The sequence below is a fragment of the Clarias gariepinus genome, chromosome 23 (assembly GCF_024256425.1).
Source record: "Clarias gariepinus isolate MV-2021 ecotype Netherlands chromosome 23, CGAR_prim_01v2, whole genome shotgun sequence".
Classification (NCBI taxonomy): Eukaryota; Metazoa; Chordata; class Actinopteri; order Siluriformes; family Clariidae; genus Clarias; species Clarias gariepinus.
The window spans coordinates 12243634-12264104 of NC_071122.1; the positions used below are offsets into that span (position 1 = coordinate 12243634).

The 20471-nt window shown below is 36.9% G+C and overlaps 2 protein-coding genes across 4 annotated transcripts; both read right to left on the reverse strand.

Moving 5' to 3' along the window:
- Positions 1-539: 539 nt before the first annotated feature.
- rdh5 (retinol dehydrogenase 5 (11-cis/9-cis)) lies at positions 540-11968 on the reverse strand. Of its 3 annotated transcripts, none has more exons than XM_053483520.1 (6): positions 11866-11968; positions 6203-6269; positions 5058-5383; positions 3215-3473; positions 2158-2321; positions 540-934 (listed from the first exon to the last, which is right to left on the reverse strand). In XM_053483520.1, exons 2-6 carry the CDS (start codon positions 6232-6234, stop codon positions 711-713), a joined length of 1005 nt encoding a protein of 334 aa, XP_053339495.1. In that variant the 5' UTR covers positions 6235-6269; positions 11866-11968; the 3' UTR covers positions 540-710. The 3 variants fall into 3 exon arrangements, with proteins under 3 accessions (XP_053339495.1, XP_053339496.1, XP_053339497.1); XM_053483521.1 differs by lacking the exon at positions 11866-11968 and adding an exon at positions 10280-10304; XM_053483522.1 differs by lacking the exon at positions 11866-11968 and adding an exon at positions 6404-6512.
- Positions 11969-14584: 2616 nt separating this feature from the next.
- Positions 14585-20173, reverse strand: bloc1s1 (biogenesis of lysosomal organelles complex-1, subunit 1). Its single transcript, XM_053483625.1, has 4 exons — positions 20016-20173; positions 17438-17510; positions 16492-16624; positions 14585-15850 (listed from the first exon to the last, which is right to left on the reverse strand). The coding sequence occupies exons 1-4, from the start codon at positions 20074-20076 to the stop codon at positions 15740-15742; spliced, it is 378 nt and encodes a 125-aa protein (XP_053339600.1). The 5' UTR covers positions 20077-20173; the 3' UTR covers positions 14585-15739.
- Positions 20174-20471: the final 298 nt, after the last annotated feature.

Below are 20471 nucleotides of genomic sequence, written 5' to 3' on the forward strand. Positions count from 1 at the left end.
AATATAAATTATTATTCTTAAATTATTAACAATATTCCTTGAATCCTAAACATTTCGAAAACTTAAACCAGTGGCTTTGTGAGAAGGTTATGAAAAAGCTATATCATGTGTGTGCATTTAGGTTACAGATGCAAGGGGGAAAAAAACCTACATGGAAAAAAAACAGGATGAATCATTTTAATTGCAAATGGCATACACACTGTCAAACTGTTAAAATAGACATAGGTTAACAGTTTTGCCTTATGGGTTACATTCTATTTATTGATTTACATGTTAAATTGGTGCAAATTCATTTTATTAACATAAATGTGACATAGTTATAGCAAACAATAGTTTATTCACATCTTTATTGTTTCAGAATTTTGTATTTTATTTGGATTAAAATAGTGATGTTGCTCAAAACTAAAATTACAATGAGAAAAAGGCACAGGGTGGTTACAAACAAAATATTTGTTTTAGATATTTTTGGTTTGCTGACAGCCAAGGCAATTTTGAAGAGCGCAAGATGTCACCTGTAACATTTCTTAACATAATTTCTCAACAACATTAATTAACATACAGTATACACAGGCAAGATTGGTCTCTTTGCATCAATTAAATACAGTGTAAATACAAGTAAAGTGAACTGCCAGTTTGACGAAACTACTCTAATCACCTGTACAAATTAGTAAAGGTACACTGGCTAGATCGATTTTAAGTTGCTTTGGAATCTATAAAACACTCTTGGCAGGCCGTGGTAACACCAATCTTAGTGCAATGTCGACAACACAAGCGGGCATGTATGAGAGAGGGATCCAGAGGAGTTTTGCATCCCAGCCAGCACTGTACCGGGTTCTTGGGTGAGCAGCATACAGAGCGTGCTCCATGCAGTTGGTCACTTTACTCAAATCAGCATCACAAATAGCGTTCATAATCAACCTCTGTACCTTGACGTCTGGAGTGAAAGCAAAAAAGAAACACTGATTAAGGATGGTCAGTGTTTTAGAGGCATCAAAGACCATCTGGTAATTTGGAAGCGGGTGATTAAACATGCAGGGCTGCTAGGTGTCAGCAAAATTTCCATGCCAAGAAGCACACAAGAAACTGAGAATAGACCGTATTTTGCATTGGAATAGGAATGCATTTTAATCCTTATTTCTTTTGGTCATATACCATATTCCCCTTTTGTCTCACTTAATCTTTACAATGTATGATGTATTGTGAATACTTATGTATATGTGATTTTTTATTTTATTTTATATATTTGTAATAAATTTCAAACAAACTTCTTCCATGTTGTCCTTATGGGGTATGTTTTTTTTTTTTATGAAAAAAATAAATTGAATTCATTTAGGGGTATATCCAAAATGTGAAAAAAAGCGCTTAGAATTGTTTCCAGATGCACTCTATGCATGTGCAACTTTTAAAAAATTTATTATGTGATTAAAACCTACTAAAATTGGCTAAAATTCATATAAATTTGTCCTCAAGATGAATCCAATCAATAGACGATATGCAAATTTACAACAACCTAATGTCTTAATCTCTGGTAGCTAGATGGCAAATTAATTCATGTTACAATCTAGGTCAAGCAGTCATAAGCATAATTTATATTACAGTACTCATACATGTCACAAAATAGTATCATACATAGCCACAAATCTTTACTTTTATCTTAATATACATTAATAATTAGGTGGATTATTAGTTAACTCAGGAAGCAGGTTTTGTGGCCACATGTTTTTTTTTACTATGGTATTCTCTAAACATGATTACAACTGAGCTAGAAATGAAACATGGGTAAGTTAGGCATCCAAGATACTGTAGGTTAGTTATTTAAACTTATACAAGGTGACACAAAAAAACGTGAACTTTTTTACAATCCAATAAAACTAGAAGTGATAAAAGAAATAAATTACATTCATAGTAATTGAAACCTAAAACCTGCCATTTACGAAACATTGATGGAATTTATCATTTTTAAAAAATTACGTCATTTAGATGGCGTCCTCCTGTACGAATACATTCTTGAAATCTGCTGCTGAGATTTCTCATTGACCGCTGCAACATCTCAGCTGGGATACTGTGAATTTTATCCCGAATTAAAAAATTCCCATTATTCTGTGTCACCCTGTATTTTAAGGTGTGTCTCTTAAATAAAATATTATGTATACTTACAGTTATCCAGATATTTTTCTCCATAACTTTCTTTCATGTCAGGCGTCAGTTTGTTCCACAGACGATGCAGTTCCTGTTCGAGTGGTTCTAGGCTTGTCACTTGGGTCTTAAAGAACCCAGGTTCTATTATACACACTTTGACTCCAAAATGTTGAATGTCCCTCCTGAAACAACGATTTAAAATATTTGTATTCATGATTAATTTACAGGACCATTTTTAGAAAATACAAGTACAGTATGAGGGGCATTCAAGTCAAACTAGGACTTAATAAATAAAGTAAATGAAGACTCACACCAATTGACATTTACAGAAGACTTTAAGAACAGTACAGTGATGAGACTCTTAGCCGCAGTAAAACATTTGAACGGTGCAAACGTTTTAAAGATAAGCAGTATGTCAGTGAATGATCATCCCAGCTGAGGTGCCTCAGAGCCCACTGCACTCATTCTACTGAACATTCCCTAAGTGGAATGCCTGATTTTTTTTTATAAATCGATGAATCGATGTCTGTAACTTGCAGAAGAGACCACCACTCTTTACCGAACACTTTACTGAACACCACCTGAACATTACAGGAACTCTAAGCTATGAGTTATTGCCACATCCCCTGACCTCACTCAAAGCCATTTCCATATGTTTGGGTCATTTGTTGTGTTCTGGGAGGCCAGTGTTTTAAACATATAGCAGGCATTTTGATCATAGCCCCTGCACACTGAGAAAACTTTCTACCTTGATTGAATCCATAACTGTGCTTGGTTTTTCTGCACAAGCAAAAGTCCTGTTTAGGCCTCTGTGCCACCCCTGGACCAATATGGTCACATTTAGTACATTTACTGACAGTCCAAACAAATGTTTTTATGTTCTTAGGTTTCCATAAAAATGTGAGAATTAAAATGTTCTTTTCTGCTTTATGCCTGTTCACCAGCATTTTTTTTCTGTAAAAAAGAAAAAAGTATCCTCTCTGTTTATAAATGCAATAAGGATTTTCTAAGCTATGTTTTAACAGTACTTTTTGCTTTACCATTTAGGTTAACATAAAGAATGTGTTGTCAATACCTGAGGCAATCTGAAAAGCATTCCACTGCAAACTTGGAAATGCAGTATCCACCCCCGTTCGCTGCCACCCTGCCCAGAACTGAAGCCACGTTAACAATTCGACCCCGGGCTTTCTTGACAAGTGGCAGAAAGTTCATGGTTGTCTCGATCACACCAGTCATGTTGACCCTTAAAGTGCTCTGGAAATCCTCAATCTGCATCCACAACGAAGGACCCATGGGCAATGAGCATCCTGCATTGTTCACGATTCCCCACAATCCTGACATTGCAATAAACACAAATCTGTTGAGAACTCAAGTAAATGCTTCACCCAAATACAGTATAACAATAAAGGTAACAACGACGTACAGTAAACAGCAAAATCCCTCTTATTTTAAATTTAGTCATTGTCATACTGTATATCATGTCATATTATCTCTCTGTTTAATATTCTCTAATAAATATTATTTTGAAGTGCATCATGGCTCCCAAACGCAGCAAAAAAAAGTATCAATTTAATTACAAGTGAAACAAAAAGTTATTAAACGTCACAAAAGGTGGAAAATCAGTGAATGGTATTGCTCAGCATTTACTGTACACATGTCACACTCATACACGGCAGCTACACTGCAGCAGAGGCATTGTTTGCTTTCAAATTGAAAATCATCTACTCCCTCAGAATCTACAGATTAGACAGCTCTAGAAACTGTTAACTTCTTTCAACATTTGTTTTTAACATCAGATACTTTTATTAGCCTTACTAATCCAATTTTAAAGCCAAATGTGCTTTTCTCAATGTTTATATTCTCAGTTGAAATGTATTCTTCGTTTGAATAATGCACAAAAATTCTCTCTCTGTTTGCCTCCCCCCTTCCACTGCTGAGCGATGCATAGTTTCGGCGCACCGGTGTGGCTAAAGGAGCCAAAAAAGTCCTTTATGAAGCCTGGAGAATTATTCAGTATTTAAAAATACAAGTGAGTCTTGGAGGGCTGGCTCAAGATTCTTGCATAGTGCTTTGTGTTACTGGCGTATGTATGTCCTGTACTGTAGTTTCAAACATTATGGTAATGTGATCTTTCCCTAGTAGCAAATAAAAACTTGGGACTGGGACTTGTATTGTGGGGTTATAGTGTTACAGTATCTTTTTGTTCAATTTATTATATAATACGGTGTGCATACAACATTCAAATGAAATAACATCTTATATATTTCACACAATGTATTGTAGACATTAAGCAATGCCTGACTGAAAATTAGTAAAAGTAAAAATCTATATGAACGATATTTTCCTTATAGCTAGTCAGCCTACAAGTCTGAGTCACAGCATTGAAATTCCAAGTGTGTACTGATACAGTAATCACAACAATCTTTCAAATAATTGATAATCGATTAATTAAGAATGTTCTTGGTAGTGATGCCAGCAGAATTATCAGTATCATGGTTAAGGTGTTGGTCCCGTTTCGAGCCAGGACTGCCACTATTGGACCCTTGAGCAAGATCCTTCACCCCCAAGTGCTCAGATACCATCAGACATCAAGCTGACAACCCGATCTGCCACAGAAACGATGGATATATCTCCAGGGTAGGGAGTATCTGTCGCCCATTGTGCCAGATGGCACATGGATGGATCCCAATCCTTAACCCTACTTACACCTAATGCAATATTATACTGTTGCATGAGGGTGGTTGACAAGTACTTTTATATTTTATATATATATATATATATATATATATATATATATATATTACAAGCAAGTACTTTCCTAATTTTACTTAAGCAGAAAGATCAATCTTTTTATAGAGGTTCATACAGTATCAGAATGATACATTAACTACTACAGTGTTGTAATGTTGTACACTAACCTCTGTCTCCAACCTCCTTCTCTGTCCATTTCACTGCATTCTGAATGCTAACTGTGCTAGTAACATCCAGTATACAGCTCTTCAGATAAGGTCCCGTCACTCTCTTCAGATCATCTGCACCTTTTTCTGTCAAGCAACCGGCCAACACACGGAAACCACGTTTGTCCAGTTGTTTACAAAGCAGGTTTCCAAAACCTGAATCACACCCTGTGACGAACACATACTTCTCTTTGATTTTGTCGATTTCCAGGCTGTCACAGTACAGCCATATCAAAGCCCACAACAGCACAAAGCTACCGACAGCATACAGAACCAGGTGATCCTTACTATATAAAAGGAGAAGAAGCACATCATACCCGGTTACAGTATGTATACTTAAAGTATGTGTATTTACAGTACATTCTGTCTAGACATGTAAGAATGCAAAAGGTACTGTCTTGTGATATGTATAACAGTGTTATAAGATTTTAAAAAATTTTTCAACAAAACTTGTAGAGGCTTTTCTTGTAGAGTACTAAGAAAAAATAAATTTTTCAAAACAATCTTTTCTGAGAAAAGGAATGATTACTTTAATTTTTCAAATATATACAAATATACATACATATATATATATATATATATATATATATATATATATATATTAGTTTATTTATATATATATATATATATATATATATATATATATATTAGTTTATATATACTAAGGCATGGGAATAAAATAGTATAACACATGGCCACGAGATACTATGTTGTAATGTGGTAACATGTGGTAATCAGATCATTCATGTCCCAGATGTGACAGGATGATTGTTGTTTTGGATTTATGCTTTGTGTCAGTAAATAAAGGTAATCATCTATCTACAGTTCATATATCTACAGTTATAAATAAAATCTTTTCTATTTGCCCGTAGTTTCCAGGAGACTAAGTGCTATGAGGTTGTTATTATGTTGTGGCCACCCCATAATCCATGGCCACAACATAATACCTTATTCCCACGCCCTAGTAAATCATGGCCACAGAATATTTTTTCCTCTAATGTCACCAGAGGGGCTCCATAGTACAGCTTAGAAAACATTAGTGTTTGTCTTTAAATTACAAAGGCATGCAAAAATAATTACCAAGCATATTTTTCACTCTTTCCTACCCGATATATTCAAATATTAGCTCCATGTCCATGGGGGGATCCTGAATGATGCAGGTCCAAATAACAACTGTAGGGGAAAAACATATTAAATAAATGTGCTTTTTAAAAATAAAAAGGTAAAATAAATGAATACACATTTCTCATGCAATCACACTATTTCTTTGCAGGTTTTACATCATTAAAAAATAAATCTTTTTCTACCACTTCTATGGCAATGCTTCTGCTCCCAGCACCTTACAGTTGTATGTTTGTTTTGATCCCTTGCAGGGCTGGTTGTAAAAATTACTGCAATGCCTCTATTGTTCTTTCACATTCCTCCTTTTTTCAGATTGGAATGAATGATAGAACATTCTCACAGTGACATTACTCGCTCTGGCAGCTATGCAGCATCTTCTCCTGCTGTTGAGCAATCACAAATCGTATTTTCTTGAGAAAATGTATTTCTAGCCCAAGGCTGTAGTGAAGGCTGAACGCACAAAAAGGGTTTTTTAAATACGTTTACTCACCTCTGACTTGCTGACAGCTTTTCTAAAGTTATTCCCAGAATAGCGTGTCAACAGGTCGGGTTATTTATTTAGTTTTTTTTTATTATTATTATTATTATTATTATTGTTTTGCCAGATAAAACCATAGTGCGTTGCTCTGCTTAACCAGTATTTACGGTACCTCAAATGTCTACTATGACCTTTCACGTAAATATACGACGATTTATGAAGCATGGAAATGGCAACCCTCCTCCTGTCGGTAGCATGGATTTATGGGCGGGGGCTAAAGCAGCGAAACATGACGGGGTTTTTTTTATGTTTGTTTTGTTTGCGCATGCGTGATGAGCGTGTTCATTAGAGACTGATGGTAGTATTAATTTATAGAACGCATGTTAAGGAAGAGCTTGAACACAAAGTTAGAAGAGAAAAGCCATTAAAATGTGTTCTTTTATATTATTATAAGGCCAGCCAGGTCGGATGTGATGTGTTGTATAGTTTTTATAAGATTCATTTTCCTAATTGAAATGCATGATAAATTGTTCAGTTCTTTGAATAATGTGTTGATGTAAAAAAAAAAAAAAATACTGTGATTAATTAACATAATGGACCTCAGCTATGCTGTCAATTATCAATGAATTTTAGTTGCAATTTATATATTTTTCCCCTATAAATAGTCCTTCTAAACTCTTAACAAGTCACAGGTTCTAAGATTTTGTTGGATCACATTTTGCTCTCATTTTAGCAGAGTCATCTTTCTGATAAGCTTATGCAATTTCACAACATATATTTCAATCCAGAGTTGTACTATTTTTTATCTTCTTGTATTGATGAAAGGAGAGTTGGACTGTTCTGTAAAGTCTTCTCCAGAACGTGATACTCAATGGGGTTAAATGGTCTTGACTCTATGGTGTACAATTCATATGTAAAAATGATTTTTCCTTGAACAAGTCTTTCACAATTTGAGCACAATGATTCCTGGCATAGTCATTTTGGAATATGCTTGTGCTATCACAGTATATTCAGGTGGTCTGCTGACCTCATTTGTGAGCACATAACATCACTAAACCAGAAGCGCTAGAAGCAATGCCAGATTATAACACTGCCCCCACAGGCTTCTATGGTAGGCACTAGACATGATTTCATCTGCCTCTCTTCTTACCCTAATGCAACCATCACTAATGATAAGGGTAAATCTGGAGTCATCAGTCCATTCTTTATGCTCCTTACAAAATGAAACCTTTTTCTCCCATCAGTCTAAGTGATAAGTAGGGATGTTATGTTATCAAAACTTCACGGTACGGTAATACCTCGGTATGAATGGCACGGTATTTATTGAATCATTTACAGGAAAAACAAAACTAATAAAGAGACTCGAAAAATGCGAAAAGTGTTTATTAAACAGTATACATAAACACTGAACATATTGTGGTGTGGGCGGGGTGGCAGCTGTCAAACGTCATGCCTTTCGGGGGTTCTCTATATTTTTCCCCCCTCTTGGGGAAGGTTGTTTGGGCTGGGGGCCATGTTTGTGTTTGGAGTGTGTGTGACCGCTGCGCGAGGCCGAGTGCGTTGAACCCATAATGGCGGAACATCACAGTGAAAGAGCCGAGCAACCGTGCGCAGCGGCTATGCAACGAGCAAGTCTCAGAGGTTTCGCAACAATGCCGAGGCACGGGACCTCGGGACTACCGCTGCAACGTCCTCAGGCCTAAGGAACAGGCGTACCCCAGCAGCCGCTAAACTAGCGCCGGGAGGCGCTAAGGGAAAGCCGCTTCCGCAACCGTCCTTGTTGAGTAAAACCCTCGACTCCGAAGATTCTCCCCGTGCAGTCCTCCAGGCTCTCCGCCGGTGATCAGCCGTCCGAGCCGGTGTGCAGCCGAGTTACTGCGTCACCCGTAGTCGCTTTGCCTGTGTCACAGCTGGCCCGTGATCAGCTCATTGCCGAGCAGGAGAAGGATGCAGTTCTGCATAGGGTGCTAGGTTGGGTTAATGCGGGCGTGAGACTGGACTACACCGCAGTCGCTCATCTAGGGCGAGAGGTAAAAGCTCTTTGCTCCCAGTTTACTCACCTAGCGTTGCACGAAGTGTTACTCTACCGCTGCTGGGAACGGCCGCGAGGCACAGGCGAATGTTTTCAGCTGCTGGTGCCAAGGTCTTTGCGAGCATGCGTACTGGATTTGGTGCATGGACATTCTGGTTCGAGACAATTCGGGGTAAATAAAACTTTGCGGCGGTTGCGTGCTCATACTGGCCGGGCTGTCATACCGACAGTAAACTCTTTGTCCACTGATGCGACCTCTGCACGGCAAAGAAGGGCCCCACCCAGCATATGGGCGTGGAAACACGCCGGCGAAACGTCAAACTTTGCGGAGAACGGACCACCTCAGGACAATGTTTGCGCTCCTCCCTCACCCCACAAAAGGACCCTGGCGTTCCCAGCGCCGACTGCCTTCACGCCTCCAAGACCAAGAGAGCGTCATGGTGACCGGGGACGGTCACAGCTCGGGTGGGGGCAGTGTGGCGTGGGCGGCGGATGTCGACCGTCATGCCTTGCGGGGGTTCTCTTTGTGTTCACCCTGTTGGGGAAGGTTGTTTGGGCTGGGGCTTCGGTCATGTTTGTGTGTGGAGTGTGTGTGACCTGTTAAATGTGCCCTGGTTTATGCTAAGGCTAAACTAGATGTGGTTCTCGTGTGAATGTGCTGCTCATGCTATACAAGTGCTGTGTTAAATAAAGTACTCCCAGCCATTGTATTGGGCAGCAATTAAGCTCACTCGTCTCTCCAACATCCTTTCCGGCGGTAAAACACTACAATATCAATGGCATACAAATTGGCCATCTATCTGTAAACTTTGAAACAGGAACTTTAATTTTTCAATTTTAGTAACAAAAAATTATTAAACCATGTAAAAAAAAAAAAAGTTTCATATTAGTATTCTTGAAAACTCAAAAAGAAATAAAAATAGCAGCCTACTTATTCCAGCTGGCCCATGTGCTGAATGAGTATTTGAGAACACTCACCTCATTCACTTACTTATTCAGACAGACAGGATTTTTTTTTTCCTTTCTCGTTTCTTTTCGAGAGAAACCGAAATGACTCGATAAAACGATAGGTCTTCTGAGAAAAGTTTGCTCAGGCGAATGGAGCGAACGGGAGGTTGCGACAACAGACTGCAAAGGATGATGGCCACGCCTGGGCTGATGGGAATTGTAGTTCTCGCTACCTTTCGTTCGCTCCATTCGCCTGAGCAAACTTTTTAGTGAGCGACTCTTTATTGAGTCATGCGACCACTGTATTATTGGAAAATTTTGTTATTGCGGTACGACGGTATTTACAATACCGTTACATCCCTAGTGATAAGTGATTTTCTTAAGGCTATACAGCTGTTTACTCCCGATTCCTTGAATTCTTTTCGTATTGTGGAAATGCTCTTGCACTCACTATTAAACATGGCCATGTGTTCTACTGTTGTTATTTTTACAATTGGTTTTCACCACATGGTGGCATGTTGGCTTAGATGTTAGCACTATTGTCCAGGGTCTAGAGTGCGATTCCCACCTTGGGTCTGTATGCGTGACGTTCGCATATCCTACCCGAGCTTGGTGGGTTTCCTCTGGGTGCTCCAATTTCCTTCCACAGTCCAAAAGACATACAGATTAGGCTAATTCGCATTCCCAAATTGCCTGAGGAGTGTGAAGGAGTGGGTGAGTGTGTGTACTGTATGTGTGTGCTCTGTGATGCATTGGCACATCATCCAAGGTGTGTCCCACCTTAAGTTTTCCTGTGATTTTTCAATCACATTACTTCTTTATATAAAGTGTATATATACACATATGTGCTGTATATACACATATATTACCATTATCTTCATCACATAATTCATAGTTTACCTATTGCTTTTTACGCTTTGCTCTGGCATATATTAGAGATTGTTCAGTTAGTGCTAACTCGCTAAGTAGCATCTGGCTCTTATTAGGTGAATTCACTCAGTTGACACCATAACCTTTACTAGTTAGTGCCATGATATTATTGGTTTTGATATTTTGGCAATGCACTGTAATCAGGAACTAGAAACTTAGAACTGCTGTATGCACACAAGTCATTGACACAAGTCAAATTAAAAAGGTTAAAATATAGTGTTTTCTCCATGTCCATAAGTTGCACACACACACACACACACACACACACATACCCACCAAAAATCTGAAGAGATGCACAAGGCAGTATTTTTTGGGAATGTGTGACAAATCGTAAGCTAAGGCTCTTAGAGGGAAAAAAACAATGCGCTGTCAGAAAATAAGTCGTGTTTTTCCCACAGTGGCCTAAATGTAAAAGACATTTAAGGTTTCAAACATCTATACGTTTTAAGCTTATAGAGCCAAAGAAAAAATGAAGAAAAAAATGAAAGGAAGGGTTAAAAGAATACAGTTTGCATATTAGTTTATTAGATGCAGTAATTGTAGAGGTGCAGATATACTGTATAATATATTTATTTCTCACATCTACGTATTATTGTGGCTGTAAAACAGTGATTTTAAAGTAATAAAGATTTTAACAGTTCAATTTTTTTTAAAGCTTCAGTGATTTTTTTCATAGTAATTGAGGCAGAAGCCTGTTTCTTCACTTTATGCATTCATTTGGCAATTATTTATTTGGTAACTATGGTCAAGCCTCATTACTATCCTTTATGTTCACTAGCCTAGCCTTATGTTTCAGTTCAAGGGTTCTTTCTGATAATTCAATTTATTGCTGTTATTTCCTAGTTGGATTGTGTTTACTTACACTATTCTACTTACTTTCCTTGCTATACTTACTGATGATATTGGTATTAATTATTCAGCTCCTTTTTTTGTTACAATTGTAAATTCAATTGCGCACAGCGTTCTTGAGCCAATGTGACATCTTGTAAACACTATAAAATTATGTTTACCTGAAAAAAACAATGGAAGAACTTATTTTAATATCCCTAGGTTGAAGAAGTGGGAAATTGGAAGTTATGAGAATAATAACACAGGTATATATTGGCCCTTATTACCCCTTTATGATTAGTTTAATATGATAAGAGATAAAGTTTAACAGTGTTTCAAACAAGTATTTGTAAATGATTAGCTCTTGTATGTTAGAATTTTTTACGCAAGTCTAAATTTCAATCAGTGAAGAAGTATAGTTTATATCCTACCTGCTTTGATCCTACTAAAAATCCAGTGTGTGCTCCTGCATGTGTTCTCTTGCTTGTTCTGAATGGGAGGTTTCAGAAAAGGCTTTATCCTTTGGGTTTATCCCTTAAAGAAATTCCAGGGTTTGTAATCTCCAAGCTGCGCATACTGCTTCTTTTATGTATGTGTGTGTGTGTGTGTCAGTGTGTGTCGAGGGGTGGATCAGAATGACAAAAGAACAGATTCCAGTTACAAAATTCCTAATGCCTATGTAACAGTCTTTACATTATAGTAAAACATAAAATGATGTCTATATATAAATATATATGGCCCTACCAGCCATATATTCATGTATTTCACTGATTTTTAAGGGATATTTTTGCTGAATTCTAAGATTGAACGTCTTGGTTTGCTTATGTAATAAAAGTCTATAAAACTACACTAATAAATAAGTTGCAAATGGTTCAGGATAATAAGTCCTCTAATGTCATGCAATCAGGCCAGTTTCCATTCTTTAAGTTTGTCCTAGAGCTACAAAGCACAGTAGTGCTCAGTTAAACATTTGTAACTCTGGCACTGTTTGTTTGATCCCACCACATTTTCAAGTAATCAAAAATAATGGAACATGTGACTTGTATGTGTTTCTGGCTTCCCTTGTGTGCTAGATTACTTGCTTAAACAATTAATATCTCTGAATGTCTACTATCCATTTAAGATGTTTTGATCTCAAATCTGGCTTTCTTGTATAGCAAAAACAGCTCTGGCCATGACACCATTACTTTGAGAGGGGACTGTATGCAGAATATATTAAACACACTGGGAATCTCAGTGTAAAACACCAAAACAGTTGTACTGTTGTTTTTCTGCTTCGTCCTTCCTTCACCTTTGGACCTGCATACATTGTACATGAGACAATTGAGAAGTACAATTGTACATTGTACCTCTCAAGGTCATTATTGATTCTCAGAGAAAGCAATCCTATGATTTTGTTTAGCAGTTACATGACATTAATGGTAAAAATTATTGTCTTTAACTAATGGATGGTTTTTGTAGAACAGTATTTACAGGCTAATACAGGCTTTACGTAAAGTTTACGCTTTACAAATAGGCTTTTAAATGCCACTAGTCTAGAGTAAGAATTTGCAACTCAAGACCAATTACTAACTCCGTGAGACTGTGAGGTGAAACTAACAGTGAATGCAGATAAGTAGCCCTCGTAGCTTTGAACCCAGTAAATAACAAGCTGACAAATCCTACTGCTGTGTGTAAGCACCCTTTGTTCTAAATAAGGGAACTCTGTTCCAGGAGTTAAAGCAGATTGAAAACGTAAGAGTGGTTTCTGTCAAAGGGCTTGCATTGTATAACATAAACCCCCCACAAAATCAGTTGAACATGTGAGAAAGAAAAAATGCAAAAAGAAAAAGAATAAAATATCCTTAAGGAATACCACAGAAACTGAGAAACAACTACAGACTTCATACATCATAACTATTATTAGAATATTATCCTATTTTATATTGCAAATATTATTTTTTTCTGAATGAAGGCAGTAACCAAAAGACACTATCCAGTCAAGATTACTCAGACACTGAACTGGTAATAGTATGCATTTTTTTATTTATTTGACAAACACACTGTATGGTATTTAAACAATTCTGTGGGTTGGGATAAAAAAAGTTCTGTTGTTTCCATAGCAGTGGTAGTTTTTACAGGGTTAGATTGCTAACCCAACCCCCCATCCCTCCTACTTTGTTATCTTGGCTTTGGGAACGGCAACAGTGGAGCAATTGTGTATGGGCATAGGGTTAAGTACCTTTCTAGGGGGCACAACAGTGACAACCCAGACGTGGTAGGGCCCATGACCCTCTGATCAGCATCATCTGCCCTGATGCCAACCATAGTAGTCCTAAATAATCACTAAGTAAAATTGTTCAATAAAACCTTTTTTTTTATTATCTACTAATTTTTATATAGTACTACTGAAATGGTTTGATAAAGCTGTATACAGTAGTTGTTATACTAAGCTGTATACAGTTGCTTAGCGGTTAGCACGATCGCTTTCTATTTTAGCTTCTGGTCTGTGTGCATGGAGTTTGCATGTTATCGCCATAATTGGTGGGTTTCCTCTAGGTTTTCTGGTTTCCTCACACAATCAAAAGACCTACAGGTTAGGCTAACTGCCGTTACCAAATTGCCCGTAGTGAGTGAATGTTGACCGGAGGTCCTACCACAGTCAAAATGGGAATAACTACAGTGGTCGCCACTTGGCCTTCACTGTCCCTAATTGGATTACAGAGGTTCCTGGATGGGTCCTTTCTGAAATCAGTTTGATGCTTCCTTGTTTTTTTAGTGCTTGTATACTTTACACTAATAAATCATTAGTTTCTTACTGGAAAATTCTGGAAATTTACTATTATCAGAGGCAATCGTTCAAATCATCAATATCTTTTTCTGCTGTTTTAAAGAAATGCAGTACATCAGTCATGTTACTTAGAATGTTAGTATTACTGTATAAGCAGGATTGCCTGGTCTACATTGCCAGTGACATAAGCAGTTAAGGTTCTTAACATGCAGCCATCCTCAACAGTTGTTTACAAAATGTCGTAAGGATATCATACAGTATATTTACATACAGTACTTTGCTTGAGCCACCCATAATTTCCTCATATTATGCATTTAAAGGTTAGAAACAGACAAGAGGGAAAATTGTATCTTTAGACACTTTGCAGCCTGAAAATTCTCATTACTTTCATTTATTGTCTATGTCATTTAATTAGATTTAGTTTTAAAGAATAGTCCAATTTAATCCAAGTCAGGGTATTAGCACACCAAATCAAATCAAACTGTAGCATATCAAACATATTTAAGCTATTTCCATCTGCTTTATTTCTCATACAGTGTTTGTTCATCATTATCTATCAACACCCTGAACAATATTATTAGTTATTCCATTTTTGAGTTTTATAAGCTCAGTCATTTTCTTTCATGTAAATCTTTCAAAGTTCTGAAGAAGTTGAAAAAACACATGCACTCAGACACAATTACATTTTTAAAAACATATATACTCGTACAGTGTTGGGAAATTTAGATCTTGCTTAATTTCGTCAGGCAGGTTCTATGCAAGTGATTTCTTGATTCAAAAGGTCTGGCAGTAATCAGGCCTGGGTGTGATATGAGAAATTGAATTACCCATATTTAAGGTTAATAATTTATGATTTGGCGAGGTGGAGGGGGATTACTTTTTTCACATACAGGGCCAAGTAAGTTTGTACAGCTTTTTTTTTCCCCATATAAATGAAATTATCATTTAATAACTGTGTTTTGTATTTTCTCTGGTTAACTTGAGGTATGTAAATTTGTTTGATGATCTGAAATATTTAAGTGTGACAAATAATTGAATATTCTATTCTATTTATTTATTTAAGAAAATTCAGTAAGTACATGCTGCCACTTACTGGTTCAGTGCATTACTATAACATTTACAGGTATTAATTTTTATTCAAAGTGTTTTACACGTGAGGCAATGTCACTGTCCAGATTAACTGTGCTTCATATTGGACTTGTGTAAGCTTTCAGGACTGTTACCCTCCATCCTAAAAGACCATTAAAACATTTTTCTTACATACTTTCAGTTTTTTTTTAACCGCAAACTATAAAGCTGTAGGTTTTTCTATTCTGAACTGTTAAAAAACATTCCAGATAAAATACACAATCATTAAGCAACATCATCTACAGTACAAACATGTCTATGTTTAAGCTGAAAGTCTGAGTCAAGACATTTGCAGCTCATCATAAGCCAGTCCATTCAGCCCCTGTAGCAGAAATCCAAGGTCTACACTACTGAGGTGTACAGTGAAACCAGATGTTCCATTTTCTCTGTCCCTCTGCAAGGGCATTCTAGGAAGATGCTGTCTGAATCTGGCCTTTGTGCACATACTCAAGAGCTGTGGCGATAGTCCTCATGTCCATCTCGATGCTGCGTGCCCAGTTCTCCACATCGCCAATTTCCTGATTAAAAAAATTAATTAATAAAAATAAAAAATAAAAATAAGCCAATAGTTAGTTTGGCTGTCTAGGAAAACCAATCAAAAAGCACTTTTGGCTGAATTCTAGCGAATAACCACAATTTTTTTTTTCTGACAATAACAAAAACTTGGCAAAAAAAGTGCACACTTTAATATTTCATTCAACCACCTTTAGCTTTGATTACAGTGTGTAATATGGTGGCCAGTTGGGGTGCGAAAAATGATTCCTTGCCCTCCAAGAACGACTCTTTCCCAATTTAAATCCTGGAATATGGCCATGCCACCAGAAAAAAAAAATGTACAAAGACTTTCGTTGTTGTAGATAAGGCGCATGATAAATCGGGCCTGGGGGCAACTTTCTTTAAAACTATTGCTGTTTATTTGCCCATTAAGTTTAAGCTAGCAGGGTAAAACAATAAACCCACTCTTGTAACCCAATTTGAATTCTGATATAATCAGATTTTAGTTCTGATAATATACAAAAAACTGTGTTTGGGAGCACTTACCTTCATTGTAATACAGTATGCCTCAGTTGTGGCTAGCAAGGGTTTTAATACTGACGTCTCTAATTTCATATCTAAACGTAAAACTCAGGAGAACAACAACAGTGAGCTTGTACTGTACCTTCAAAGCTTGGTTGAAGTTTTCCACCATGCTGATCCACTGTGAAGTCTGTTTAGCAAATTGAGATGCCTGCACCTGCAGCGTCTTCACCTCATGGTCCAGTTTGCGCTGATTGACGTACGCCTGAGCCACTCTGGCAGGAGGGACAGGAAGGTGGACAGGTTAAAAGGAAAGAAACTAAATGAATATTGACAACTTGGAGATGCAGCAAGTATAAAGAATTAATTTAATAATTTAAGTCACAAATTTCAAATATAGCCTATAGCAATGTTAAACCAAGACAATCTGATATTTTTTTCCCCAAGTGCATTTAGAAATGGGAAAGCTAATAAAAGTGCTGTAAAGAGCAGATTAATAAATTAAGCCAAAAAAATAATAAAATAGAACCCGGAAATTTCATTTATTTTATTTATAATAATAATATGAACATAAGCATAATAAAAAAAAAATTTAAATAAAAGTAAAGACAGGATGGTATGAAAGGGGCATAAAATAAAAAGGAATAAGAAAATTAAAAAATGTAAAAAAAAAAAAAAACTGACAGAAAAATACTTGGCATTATATTTGCATTTGCAACTTTTGTATTATTATTATTAATATTATTATATTTTATTTATTATTATTATTATTATTATTTTATTGTATTTTATTTTTTTTAATTCATTGCCCAATTCGTATTCGTCCAAAGATCGTATTAGAGCTTTCGTCCTACTTTGGTGCTTTTCATTCTAGTCTTTACTACCCCACACACACTTTCTCCAAACTACAATCCCACACTGTGATTATGACTACAGTATGAAGGCTCAGGTCACATGCACGGACTCATTCCTCTGAGGATTTGGGTTTCTATTTATGTCCACTGGTTCATAAATAAGCTATTCATTTCTCAAACCAATATCGAACTGTCGCTCTGACGTCACAGAAAATAGGCCAACTGGACTCTTACCCCACATTCAGGTGGTCCACTAAGGCCTCCGTTAAGCTGGTGGCAGCTGCGATGGCTTCACGACGTCGTCGTTCTGTGTTAAATGAAAAAAAAAAAAACATGAAGAAATGTGATATCAAAGGGCAGGTAAAATATGCAATATCAAAACTTATCTGATATGTTTGTTTACACCAATCACACAAATTTGACTGAAGATGATGAAGAAACAGCAAACAGATGTTTATTACTAATTTAATAAATCAGCTAAGAGAAAAACACTTAAACCAACTGAAACCTGCTGTAACGAAAATTTGTAATAAAATTTGACCAATCACAAACCAACACTGTTCCCATCAACAACTAATCCCTACACTGACAAAAGTTATTCATGGATCAACACATCTAAATTAAGTGTAGAATTTCCATTTAAGCAAAATATGCATGTTCAACAAAAACAAATTGTTAAAAAATGTTTAATCATAAAAATTGGTGTGCTTAGGTTAAACTAATTAACTAGAATTACATGCAATTCAATGTGCAGTCCATTATGACAGGGAAAAACTACCTGAGTTGACAAAAGGAAGAAACCTTGAAGGGAACCAGATTCAAAAGGGAACTCATCCTCATATGATTAATACCTTATCAGGCATTTCACTCCGCTTAATCATTTTTTTTTACATTTAAACTTAATTCTCCTAATTACCATCTGCCATCTTTAAGCTTAAACTAATAATTACATTTTATTCCTGTTATCAATAATCAACTTTGTTGTCATGACCAATCACAGAACGCCATTGTTCCTACCCGTGAACTGTGACTTCTATTTTAAACTCTCTTCATTGTACAGTTTTACACAGAATAGCAGCAAGTAGGGGGAAGTGGTGGCTCATGCACCTAAGTTTGGGGATCTGGGTTTAAGCCCAGCTATCGGTGGGTTGTCACACACCATACTACCAGTCCACTGCATGCAGTGCCGGTCCCAAGCCTGGACAAAATGAGAGGGTTGCATCAGGAAGGGCATCCGATGTAAAACATGTGCCAAGTTGTGTGTGGTTCGGGTGGTCCCTTGACGGGAGCAGTCAAAAGAAAGAGTATATACACAGAATAGCAGCAAGTCATTCCTTCAATGGCCATTTCTTTCCTGTCTTGTTCCTGGTACACTGCATGTCTATGACAGAAATTGGAGTCTTAATATTGCCATAAACAAAGACCCTTTCTTTCTTTAATAAATTATTTGATCTGATAAAATAGTTTATATTGTACTTTTTTAAACAACCCCAGAAAATCTGAATTCTTTCTGTAAAACTGTTTAAACTGCAATGATCATGATGATTCCTTCCTTCAAAATAGGGACAGGGTACCAGGGCACAAACATCCACAAACGCCTGGATTGATTTGGCACACACTACGGGTGATTTGGAAAGCCAATTAGCAGAAATGGGTTCAGTTAGGAATCACAGTTCTTTCGTGTGGTGGTGGTTCACGTATCGCTACACTCACTCCAAAATCCATGTTTAAAAAATATATTTTTTTACGTTTATAATAGAGATGAACCGGACGATCGCGCAGTAACCAGAATTTGCTGGTTTTCTGTTCGACTGGCCATGACCAGTGTTTGGCCGATCAGTCTCAGATATAAATTATTCTGTACCAAGCGCAGAAGCTTCCAAGTGGCACAACAGAAACGCATTTTATAGTGTTACATTATCAAAAGTTCCATGCGGTAAGAGCCGTGCAGCTGTCGCCATTTTTTTAAATATATAATCCTACAGGTGGTCCACTCTTTAATCTCTTTTACTATTTACACCTTTTCATCCTGTGTGGTAGGAGTGAATTATTTTCCATGTTTGTTTAAAAATAATAATTACGGAAGATAACAGAGATACTGTACAGTTAAATGTTACAGTCTTGTATCTGAAGTTATTTTGTATTGTTTAAATGCTACACTTGGTTTTTAAGTCAGAAAACTAACGGTATAAGAAATGGGATACCTTTAATTAATCATTAAACATTTTTTTTAACGTTTAGGAAAATGGAAAATGTAATATTAAATGGTGATAGTACAGTATCGGTGAGGTTCGGTGGGGGGAGGAGGGGGGGGTGATTACCATCCCTACCAATTAACCTTATCTACATGTCCTTGGACTGTGGAAGGAAACCCAAGTATCCAGAGGAAACCCAGCAAGCACGAGGAGAACTAACTCCATGTACAGAGACCTGAAGTGGGAATCGAACCCTCGACCCTCCACTGACCAGTACGCCACTGCGCTGCATGATCATGACTGTTCAGCAAATATTTAGACTGCTACTCTGGCATCATCTGGAGGCTTTTTGATGATGCATCTACCATATGAACCTATAAGCTTTAGCAGACACGTGAGAGCAGAGAAATCCCCAGTAACTGTAGTTACACATGGATATAATCTGACGCTTGTTTGGCTTTAAAATAATATGTTTTTTTTGTTTAGTTTTTTACCCCGGGGGGTAAATGTTAATGAATGTCACCCCGTCCTCTTTCAGATTCTTCCTCTTTTCAGAAACACATGAAAACCTCATCAAAAATATACACACCAGGTTCATGACTCTCTACAGATCCTACCTTGAAGTTCTTTCCTTTCGTTTTGCTTTGCCTGATGCTCCTTTAACAGCCGCGACAGCATTGCTGCAACAGTCACTGCATCGACGTTTTACGGTTTGTATAAAAAGGCACAATATTTTTCGAGAAAAAAACACCCGGAATATTTGTTGACGGTTTTTGGGCCGATGTCATGTGACAGACCAGTGGGTCCTTACGGGTTGAGCAACCTGTCAAATTAAAAGTCCCAAATCGCGTAGGTATTGTATATGATACAACAATTCATGAGAATAAATAAACAGAATGAAATATATATAATAAATTTAGATAGGAAATTTGTTTTACTTTTTGATACATGACGTTGTATGTTGTGTTATCATTTATATAAATAAATTAAGCTTGGACATTTTGTGGGTATGTTGTGTTTTGATCCGTTGATTGTTATTCAGCACATCGGCCAATGGATATTCTCTACCCTGG